At 39.7% G+C, this 12,174-nt stretch overlaps 1 protein-coding gene across 1 annotated transcript; it reads right to left on the minus strand.

Moving 5' to 3' along the window:
- Window positions 1-5,410: 5,410 nt before the first annotated feature.
- On the minus strand, window positions 5,411-9,784 carry hoxc10a (homeobox C10a). The gene is made up of 2 exons (XM_035383654.1): window positions 8,968-9,784; window positions 5,411-5,723 (listed from the first exon to the last, which is right to left on the minus strand). Exons 1-2 carry the CDS (start codon window positions 9,740-9,742, stop codon window positions 5,446-5,448), a joined length of 1,053 nt encoding a protein of 350 aa, XP_035239545.1. The 5' UTR covers window positions 9,743-9,784; the 3' UTR covers window positions 5,411-5,445.
- Between the last annotated feature and the right edge of the window lie 2,390 nt (window positions 9,785-12,174).

Here is a 12,174-nt window from a genome sequence, read left to right on the forward strand (position 1 = left end):
TAAGAATAAACATGCCAAAGCGTGTGAGCGTGTGTGCGCGCGCGCGCGCTCCCGTGCGCGACTGTGTGCACGACTGTGGGTTATTTCCAACGTGAATAAACCCAACACCACTGCAATGAGGATGGCTTAGGGCCTGATGATTGCAGTTATCATCACGCACTTCATAAATATAAAACCTCTTAGCAGAAAAAAGAAGTATATTTGTCATTATAACAGCCATGAGTCCACTGTTTTAAGAACAAGAATGTCAATAAGAATAAGAACTGCACCAATACAGTATTCACTGGGTCACGTTTGCATTGGTTGTTTGTGGTTTGTGGCTGGACGCAATGGTTGAATTGCATTCTTAAGACATGCAAGCGACAAATGTTTTGTTTTCACTTTCAAACGAAACATTGCATATATAGGTTCTACTTCGAATCTACTTCAAATTCAACCTGTTCCGCGTTTAAAAATGTGGGACGTGCAGGTTTGGTGGAGCCCGTTGCGCATTCTGCAAACGTAGTCCCCATTCATTTCAAGTGAATGAAAGTGACTTTGGTTTCCAGACCGTCGTCTCTTCTCTCCCCACAAAGGCAAGGCTAAGGGGATTAAGAACAACGGAGCACTATTTACGGGCAATGCATTTATGTATTTCATAATGTACAACTAACCAAACTGCGGCCCAGTGAAGAAAACAAAATATACATAGACCGGGAATGGATTGGATTACATTGTCTATTTTTTATCTTGCTAACCACAGTGCATACACGCCAGACAACAATTAACACAAACGTGAGATCGCTTGATGTTTTTTTTTTTTTTTTTTGTGGAATTCTGCCGCATGCCTATATTGCACGCACCGAGAATTTCCGACAAAAGGCACATGTAAAATGAAATGTAAGAGTTCGCTACATTTTCTTGGATAAGTTATACAGAGGTATTCAGTTCACCCCCTTTACCGGTTTTTAGGTTTGAGACCGAAAGGAGGGCCACCGGGGAGTTGTATTTCTTCAGGCCTTCATTATTATATAATAACCTAAAATGGTCTCGTCTTGTTTATATGCCCGATCATTCGGCTCACAGCTGGTTTAAATGCTGACTTATGGTATTGCGCAGTGAATACTTTTCATTATAGTACCGATCCACTCAATGACAAAGGTAGTGAGAAACTGTATTGAAGCATTTTAGTGTAGGTCCAATAAAAAAACGGTTACTATGTGAAAATACACCTTAAACGATCCGTGTTGTTTACAGTCTATTTCCGAATTGGTTTGCGTGGGCTCTCCTCCAGAAAGGAAGAATTCAATATCCACGGCTTCAATGCTCTTCGAAACCAAACAGGCTTTGTTGAAGTTGGCTTGTTACTGTCTTTACCATTTTTATACAACTTCACCGTGAATGTAACGCAAACATAGGCTCTACTTATTAAGTGTTGTTGCTAGCATTATATCGGTAGGCCACAGAAAGTGCTAAAATAAAGTTCTATAGGCTGCTGTTTCTCTAAGAACTGATTTACTTTTTGTTCTGAACGTGAATTTATCTTTTTGAACGCCTTTAGTAGTTCCCTCATGTATACAACACAGTCGTATCGATAAGAATACTGACAGGAAACTAATTTTTCGTCAAACGTCAAAACGGATACATACAGACTTCAGAACATGAGCTTTGTATCTTTAGTATTCTTTAAAATATCTTTTGTATTTTGCATCATCTATATAATGCACAGATGCTTCATTAGCTGAAGCAAAATGCACCTCATTCTTTCCACATAAAATACCTTGGAGAGCACCAACGACCAGTAGTTCTATGAACGTACAATACTGACTTCCATCTCGAGTCCTAAAAAAACGAATAGATCATCAAGAAATTGAAACTCAATTTTTGATCTTTAAAGTGTTCGAAAATTCCATAAATACTTCTGATTTTTCCACCACTATTTTGCGATTTTTAAATTTTATTTTACTGAGAGGAGAAGCATTGACTTCGGCCTTTGACTTACCTGTAGCTACTTTACAGTGACACATGTATGCCTGCATGTGTTTGGGTGCGCGTGCGGGCGGCGTGTGTATTTATGCAACATTAATGCCACATTTGTTACTTTTTTTTCACTTCCCCATTAAATAAATAGCGGAATAAGAACAATATTGTTTCGATTATTGATAACAGAGATGTTTTGACGCTTTTATTATAATTGGAGTTCACACAGAAAGCCGTACAATATTAACCGTTTCTATTTTATGCCTTATCCAGGTAGTCAGCGTTTGAAGTGTTACTCGTGCATTACTCGTGCCAAAATCACGTTTGAATCTTGAGTGAATTTACTGCTGCTGTCGTCTCAGCAGAACTGGCAGTACTTTACAAGCTAATATGAGTTGGAATAATACCAAGTAGCCAAAGGTAAAATGGTTTCAATTTCTTTAGCTTTATTTTTGCATTTTGGAACTTTCACATAAATTAATCACTTAGTAGGCTATGTATAATTAGATGCAGGATCTCTGGGGAAAAAATCCACGCGCTGTTAAGCTCCGCAGTAGAAATGTTACCGGGGAAATAACAGGAAATGTTTTAACACTGACAACAACAATATGACGATGTAAATGATTATGCTAATTTCAGGGCGTGGGGATTCGCCAGTGCAGTTGTTGATGTTTCATACTGTAGATAATGATAAATTCTAGAAATGAATTCCGCCCGTCTCAGTGTGTAGTCGGGGAGTATTGCCTTGAACTTGCCTGATTCACGAAATGGGGATTAAAAGTGCCTATTACTATTACCAATGACTAGTTTGCCCAAGTTAATTGCACATCAGCGTGTTGCCTTTTACATATTCGCCATTATTAAATCAATCCCGAAAGTTAGCAAGCACGTGTTCATTACATGCGTGACACATGCGTCAGTCAGGGTGAAAACGTAGGTTGGTCTCTACAGTGAGGTCTCTACAGTGAGACTGATCCAGGAATAGTAACCTCAAGCAGGAAGATGCACCCAAATATCACCAGCATCTAAATATCCACTCTGTCTACCCCGTCTAATCTATTCATTCATCAGGTTTACCCGCATTCTGTAATTCGGAAAGTGGCTTACGTTGGACTCTCATTCCTTTGACCACCACACACATGCGCACATGGCTTAATCATAATATCAATGTCATCCGCAGTAACATATAATGCATATAGCATTCAAAATAGCGTTCAATTCATTTAAAATTCGAGCAATAGATGTACGCGCGCGCGCGCGCGCGCACACACACACACACACACACACACACACACACACCGTCCACTGAATAGCCTTGTTTGAAGGCCTATGGCCTATATCCGAAAGCATGCACAGCAGGACAAAGCGATCGAAGGTTACCCCGTGTTGTTTACAACCCCCTTTCCCTCTGAGAGTTAAAATACGTTTTAGTGCCCACCACATAAAGGAGTTCCAAAGAGAAAAGCACTCTTCCTGGACAGGACAGCACAGTTCATTTACACTGCCATTTACGAGGACGTCGAGACTTGGCGGGTAATCTAACGGAAATTGTCACCCTTGATGAAGACGAACTGACGTAATCAAGGCAGTTTCTTGTTGCCGAGCCAGGAAGCCAATCCCAACAACATAAAACTACCTAAACCACGCATCAGCCGCGCGAGGCGGGTTATCCGCGAGGGAGGACGCACACAAACAGTACAAAAAATTTCCCGGAAGGAAAGATTCAAGCTGCACAAGCCTACATAACAGAACAAAGATTGAAACTGCATTCATGATATTCTAGAAATTGTACGGGTTCTTTAAAACCAGTGTAACTTAATCTGCATAACAGAACAACGATTCTATCTGCATTAATGACATTCTAGAAATTGTACGGATTCTTTAAAACCGGTGTAACTTTATCTGCAAACTTAATCATTACCGGTTTGAAGTGTATCCACAAAGTGAATTCAACAGCAGCTGCTCACCTCAGAACCTGACAAATGAGACATCAATCCAAATACTTCCATCAAAAGCAGGATGCACGTGTATAGTTTTAAGGTACGACTAAATCCGTACAAAATACGTTTTTTTTAAATCATTTGTAGTAGTAACAGCAGAAGCAGTAGTCATAATAACAAGACTAACAGAAGCAGTAATAATAGCAGTACTAGAAGTAATTGAGGCTGTTTTCAGTCGATGTAAGCTTTGCGCAAAGACATCGCAAAAGTACGAAGAGAGATTCCCCCCCCCCCCCCAAAAAAAAACCCCCAGCAAACTAAACAACAAAACACCGGTGTCTAAATTCCTGCCATAAGCTGTCAAGCTACAAAGCCAAGCGTGAGCGCTTCCAAAGCAAACGAAAAAGTATTTCCAATGTCTAGTCCTACCTTGGGTTGTTCCAGCGATAGTGCACCATTCTCCTTTTCCACGTTCTTTTATTGCTTCGTGATTGATATTAGTCATCCATTTGCATTCCACGGCGTGTTTATACTCGGCTATCCTAAACAGAAGTGGTGGCGTCCATAAAGCCGAGCTGTTGGAGTGCGCCGTGAATCCAGCACTCTGCAGACTGTGCTGTGCGAATCAGTCCTCCTCCGCTCACCTTTAAATGCATCTTTACTGCTGCAGCACATTAGATTTGCAGATCATAAAATCCACCCCCAGCGCTTTTCCAGGACCGTCCTGACATTAGAATTTTATGACCTTGACTTACAGTGGTCACCTGGATAATATTTAAATCAACGTTATGGTCTCCCACTTATATTAAAACTGCCAGAATACCCCCACCCACCCGTTTTCTCTCTCTTTCGCTCTCTCCTTTTCTTCTCTTTCTATCAGAACCCCATAAATGATAACCAGGGGAAGGAGATTGTGTGGGGAATGACTCTTCCATGTCCCCGGGTTTATTTATTGTTTTCGAATGGCCCATTTATAGGTATCTAATTGGCATACACATATAGGGAAGCAACATACATGCAACGAATACTGCACGCAGTAACCAGCACAATACATTAAAAGTGCATTGAGAACAACCAATCAGTCAATTAGTGTCGTGAAATTAAACAGAGTAGGTTAAATAATATCGCGGGGAGAAGAACATATTTCAGCACAATGCACAAGCAATATAAATTCATTTTTGATACAAACTTGAGATTGTACTTTTCCGTATAAGCTTGGTGCCCTGGCACGAAGACACAGCGGTACAGCCGTGTAATAAGCATTAGAAATAGCACGTTGAATCGGTCTTTCCTAGTAAAATGAGACAAGGATCAGATTTTTAGTGGTAAATAGTTTTTCCTTAAATTTCCCCCCAAGATGTTTCCAACTGCGTGTGTACATGTGTGCGTGCATGCGTGCGCGTGCGTGGGTATGTGTATGTGTGTGTGTGTGTGTAAGAGGAGAGAGAGATAGAGAAAGAGAGAGAGAGCCAGAGAGAGAAAAAAAGTGTGTGTGTTTGTATTTATGTGTGCTTGTGTGTGGTTGTCCGGGGGGGGGGGGGGGTATTCAGGTATAGCTGTAGCTTGATGTGAGCTCTCGAACGCGACTCTCCCGGTTCAGCTTCTTCAGCTTCATCCGTCGGTTCTGAAACCAGATCTTCACCTGCCTGTCTGTCAGGTTGATGCTCTTACTGATCTCCAGACGGCGCTCACGAGTCAAATACATGTTAAACAAGAACTCCTTCTCCAGCTCTAGTGTCTGGTACTTTGTGTACGGACACCTCTTCTTTCTTCCACTTTTTGCCGTAAGCCAGTTTCCTGCCGTCCTTTCCGCTTTTGAGTCCTCTGTGGAAGTAATGGAACGGTCCATATAAAAACCACATACCATGCATACACAAGCGTAAACACAGCATTTTTAAGAGAGACGCTGTAGCCAACCCTCTTACACTTCAAAACAATACACTCCAAAGAGGCTGCGTACGAGTACGTTTGGTCACGTAAATTTTACTGCAAAATTTCTACTGTATGCGAAAAAACATATGTAACCTTAAAACATAAACACAATATTATTTAGTAGCATATCTCGCCGTTCATTTTATCCAAACGAAGTCACTGTCAAAACTTTATTTTATGCTCAGGTTGCCAACACAACGGTACTACAATGCATTCTCCAGACATCTTTAAAAAACAATATATGTTGTATTTCTGAAATGCAATACTGTCCAAAGAGACTGCGTATGAGTACGATTGGTCACGTAAATTTGATTGCAAAATGTCTGGTATATATGAAAAAACATATGTAACCTTACAACAAAAGCAAAATATTATTTAGAAGCCTATCTCGCGGTTCATTTTGACCAAAAACCGTCAAAACTTTGTTTTACGATAAGGTTGCAAACACAGCGGTACTACCATACATTCCCCAACTATCTTTAAAAACCAATATGTTGTATTTCTGAAATGCATTGGAACAAAGTCGAATCTAATATTCAGTATGCTAATCACAGACGTTATTCCTGTTAATGCTGAGGATTTTCCTCGTTGCCAGCATGCTTTAAGTGAAACATATCGTTACTGAAATAAGAAACGACACCTGAAACAGTCAAATATCAAAATGGCTTGGCAATAGACTCCTTCATGTGAGAGTATATTGGTTCTTTGAGGACATTACATGTTTCCGTTCCGGTGCGTTTTATCTGACAAGATGTTGAGATCATAGGTGTGAACATTTCTTCACTAAATTGCTGGCAGGTTTAAGACTGTAATCATGCAAACCAACAATGTTAATTGTTGCAGCTTGCTGGTAACTTTTATGTAGTATTTTTAGATATTAAGGTCTTATTTATCCACAATATAGGCTACTTGTGTGCAGATTATAATCGCACTTCGCTAGGCTCACATTTGATACAGCTCCTGCAAACTGTATGAAGAAGGGTTAGGCTAGCCACAAAACCATGGGAGTTCACCGCTACACATTTATTTCAAAATCTTTTTGACTTCATTGCGACTACCCCCTCCCAGTGGAACGATCAACAGCAGCAAGATATTTGCTTTTTTTTCTTTTGCATCTGTCAGACCTAACCCCTTGAAGACTGTACTGGCCCCAAACACAAATATGCGGTATCTGAATTCCATGGATTGAGTATGCTACTGCCCTTATTTTGTTCATGGCTTTATTATTGTGACTTTCTCGTTAAAAATATATTTTCTGACAGATTTTCAACGTTCTGTCTTAAAATAAAAACCCATGTATATAAAGGCTTGTCTGGAAGGCTGTACATATTCTAATTTAAATTCCAGGTTTTCATCCTTTATTTCAAATTACATCAAAGTTACATCAAGTTCATCGTGCTAAACATTCTTAATTATCAAACAATTCGATGTGCGGGTAGGCTACATATTACGTGCACATAATTTTCCATAAATATTTAATTTGCTTTCCTATTTGTGAAAAGTAACACATATACAATGTAAGGTCTTCTGCCTTCCACAGGTCAAAGTCAGCACATAGCCCCATTTTAAAACAATGACAGATAATAATTGAATACCATTGCTTTTCAGTTTGTGCTTTATAGTTGTATGTAATACTGCATGCTTGTATACAGACTGTAAAAATTCTAGAGTAACCGATAAAATACCCTGGTAAGACGTCGTAAAATAAAACCACAAAGACCATACCGCTTTTCCAATGAGAATCCACAATATTAAAGTTTCCAAATTATATTGTTTTGTAATAGTAAGAGTAAAGTGTGCGGTGCTATATACCCCATCCGAGTTTATATGAGTTCAATAGCGATCAACTGTACTCTGTGAAATGTATTGTATTAGTGCTGATTCATTTCAAGGGCACATCATAATAGTTTCACCAATGTATTAATATACTGCTTCACAATAATAGTTCACGATTAATGCAGAACACAATAATAATAATAATAATAATAATAATAATAATAATAATAATAATATATTAACAACCTTCAATAACTAAGTACAGACATTTTTACTTTAATTCAAACCAAAAAGAATGTTTTGCGGAAGGCATGTCGCTTCCACAAAAAAGTGGCTATAGGCTATTAATTCTATAGGGTGCATAAAATTATGCCCTCCTATTCTCTCAACTTAAATCGTCTTAATATTTCATAGACAGTTGAACTATTATTGGGAGTGGACTGACTGATTCATAAAAATACGCGCTGTTATTTGTACATTTAGGCTTGTGTGCGCGCGCGCATATATCTGCACGCCTCAGCGTGCCTCTCAGTAATAAGGTGTGAACACCAAAGGCACTATAACCACTGGCTCGACTGTCTCACACTCATTTATATAGACCTGGAACAGATCTGTAGCCCGGATATTGTCTGAAAGGAACCACGCTTATAGCATGCTTGAATATTATCACGTAATGTGGAAACACTGACGATAACATGCCGACATGGCCGAAACAAAACATTTTAGGCCCACGAAAAAACACGTATGGATAAAAAGTGGCACTGTGGAACTAAACTGAGCACCACTGCGGCAACGTTGTTGTCTTGCGCATATCATTATAGCCTTACATTTACAAACCAGCTAAGCTGCAGGCAAAGCACCAGTAAATACAGACTGAAGTAAAAAATAAATAAATAAATAAATAAATACGTTATAGCATTGTCCTATTGATGTAATGCCAGTACACTAACCCGAGTATTAATGTACTGGCAATATGTTGCTGGATTAAAATACTGTCAATAAACTGTCAAAGGTACCAGTGTAGTTCAACTTAACAATGCATTGCATTCAGATATCTGTGTAGTTTCCAAAACATTAAAGTACTAATGCTCTGCCCAATGATTAGCAGGTAAAAAGCACTATTCAAATCAAAGGCAGAGCACCCAGGTTCACTACCTTTTTCATACTGCACTGTTGACAATGGCATCCAAGTGGCAGAAATAAACCGAACGAAACAACACACGCGTATAACGCGCGTAATTGCGCAGCGCGACACTATTAAACGTGTTTGTTTGGGACAGTCATTCATTTTTACATGTCAAGGTTTTATTTTACATGACTCATTGTGTATGTGTGTGTGTGTGGGTGTTCGTTCAGTTACCTTTCATTTCGTTGTCCGAATTGTCTGTACTGCTACAGACCACCTTGTTGAAATGCTCCTCTTTCTCTGATAGTCTTTTAGATGTGTTGTGATCTTCCTTCTTCACTTCTTCAGCTGCCGGTTCACGCTCGAATTTGCCGCTGTCGTGCAATGACTGAAGCGGCTTCTCGGTAGTAGCTGTCATATTAGCCACGGGCGCGAAACCCGTCGCGAACTCGTTTCCATTTTGTTCCTTCTCATCTGTATACACCTGGTTCACTCGGAAATAGCCCGGCTCAGATACAGGACCTTGCTTGCCCTGGCTACTGTCGGCCCCAAGTCGCGTGTAGGTGGCTGGTTCAGTAGTCTCTTTAGCCCTGTCAATGTCAGCCCGGTACAAACAACGCATTCCCTCCTCTTTGACATTGCCCACTGGAAAGGAGCAAGAGGGTAAAGGACGGGCAACAGGTTGTGCGATCCTGCACGAAGCCTTGGGGTCTGTGCCCCATGTGTCCAGCTGCTGCAGGAACGGTGGGTGGTGGTAGGCGCTTACAGGCAGGGAGGTCGGTGGAAGCTCGTCTCTTTTAGAAAGTGGTGTAGGTACAATTCCACAGTTTCTCAGCATCGAACAGCCGTATTCAGCGCCCGCCTGCACGTATATCCCAGGGCTGCCGGAGTAGCCCTCACCTCTGTAGGCGGGGGGTCCACCCACCAGAGAATCCATGAGGAAAGAGCCAGCAGCCACGTTGTTAGGACATGACATTTTATTGTTATTATTATTGTTATTATTTTGCATCAACAGTGAAAGTTATTTCGAGGAAGATTACGGTGGTAGGAAGCTGACATCTTTCGAGGGGAACGAAAAAATATCAGCAACATAATTATGGATGCAAGGCACTCTGCCACGTGATTTTCAGACCAATGGGGTTTTGGAAGTGGCCTTGATGCTCCAGACCGAATTGACGTCACCGGGGTCAAGTTGGTGAGTACGTGGAAGCGTCGCGTGGAGCAAGGGCGCCATCTAGCCCGTGAAGCAGGGGAAAGACACCCTACTCCAGAGAGAACAAAGAATTTCAGACTTGAATTCAGCAACGCGACCAGATACGTGGCTATTGCGACCAAAGCAAGGTAACACAAAACAGACCACAAGAAAAATAACTTAAATTCTAAAATTTGAATCCAAGAAGCCTTAAGAAGCCCGGAACTCCCTGCCTTTTGGCTCCGGAAACATTCCTTTAATTTTACTGTGAATAATCGTTTGATTAAGCTTTCACATTTACAATGTGGACATGCAGAGTCACCTTGTTCTTAATCGTAATGTTTGTGAACAAAAGAATGTGCAAGATCATGAAATTGTGTTTATTTCCACGGAACACATGGTAGGATTTTCTGGTATGTACATATTTGACAACGCAGTTTATTTATAAAGGGCTTGATTTTGCAAAGTATTCTGAAATAGTTTTTTAAGTATCTATGTATTTATGTATGTATGCATTTATTATTATTATTATTATTGTTGGTGGTGGTGGTGGTGGTGGTGGTGGGGGTAGTAGTAGCAGTTGCCGTAGTAGCATTGAGGTCTTAATCGTCTTATCAATAAAGCAAATCTTGAAAATTATTTTTGCGTATAAAGTCATTTTTAAAAGCGTGATTCGTATGGGATGAGGGCGTGTTACAATAGACTACACGTTTCAATCTATTTCATATGAGAATGTAGGCCTACGATAGGGTACAGTGCTCCTTAAAATTGCAATAAAGCATGATAAGCAAGTCCTTAGTACACGTTTAAAGTTGTTATTACGTGCAATTTTATCTCCAAATGTTTCAAATTTTGCTTTCAGCCATGCAACAAATGGTTTTATTTCAAGGTACTGGAATGTTGAAATTCTTTTTATCAAAGAAATTATTAATGTCAGAACCCCCAGGGTGTCGCTCTTAGTTTTACCGGGAATAAATTGTTTGCAATGGGTAGCCTACTAAAATTAAATAAAAATCTAATTTCACTAACTCACAAAATAACCACATATCCTGTGATTGCAAAGATTTTTTACGGATATAGTAAATGAGAACTAAGTAAACAGTTATATTATTATCGATTTCGTTTTCATCTTAATACGTGCGTCTCTCGGCTGGCCTTTTGAATGTTTTTATTATAATTTAAATTATTATTAAAATGAATATAATTATAGGCTATCATTAAAATAATGTCATGGTGGTACTCAGAAGAATAGTGTATGAAGTGGGCTATAATTTACATAAAATGTTCCAATTTGCGTGGGAATAAAAACAGGAAATTAAGGGGAATCAAAGGTACATAGCTACATATGCAGAAAGTCATTTTGGCCGCTTTTTTCTTCATTAGACTGGAGTTTTAGCAGTATGGAACAACGTATAATACAACCTTTCACATGTTTAGCCAATCCGCATTATTAGAATAAGGATGGAAGAGACCCCGCAGAGCCCCGTAATATAATAATAAAGATCAAAATATTGATCTTTTTTCTGTTTCTGTTTCATTCTGCATTCTGTTTCATTCTGCTGCTCTGTATTTTGGTGGATGAATTGCGATAGGCGTGTATAAATAAATAAATTAATTAATGAATGCAGAATAGTAGGTACGCATGGCCTGTTCTTTTAACGTTCTTATACGAGAAGTCGGTAGTATGCGCCTGGAAAACATCACTTCTCCCTGCCGTGCTTTCAACAAGTAGGCTCACGGTTATCGGCTCATATGTACTCCAGCTTCCTCTCTTCGACATTGCTCCCGTATAAGAATGACCCTGCCTCCTTGTACTACTGCTTTTCAAGAGCGACTTTTAAGAAGCTGAAGTGGACGAAGGTTTGCACGTTAGCCAACCAAACCTTGAATGATATCAGAAAATTATAATCGATAAAATCAGAAAATAAAATGAACAGAAACGCGTTTTGAATGCCCTTGTTATTATCTTCTTTTTTGTTCGCAAGGCTTAAGTTAAAAGGTCTCAATCTCATTTTCAATGGCGCCGACAAAGAGGTCACTGGCAATGACCCCGCCTCGTGAAGGCTGGATCCAAGTCTTTTCCCTGTGATTGGTCTGTGCGCGATTCCATCATCGAGATGCGCACCTTTTTAATGACAATTTTCTTTTTCTTTTTTCGTTTTTTTTTTTGGTCTATTAATAAGACCATTTGGAAATGTATTAAGGTACAGCCATATAATCCCGCCAGAGTTGATTTTAACTTTTCAAAT

This window comes from Anguilla anguilla, chromosome 11 (genome assembly GCF_013347855.1).
Source record: "Anguilla anguilla isolate fAngAng1 chromosome 11, fAngAng1.pri, whole genome shotgun sequence".
Taxonomy (NCBI): domain Eukaryota; kingdom Metazoa; phylum Chordata; class Actinopteri; order Anguilliformes; family Anguillidae; genus Anguilla; species Anguilla anguilla.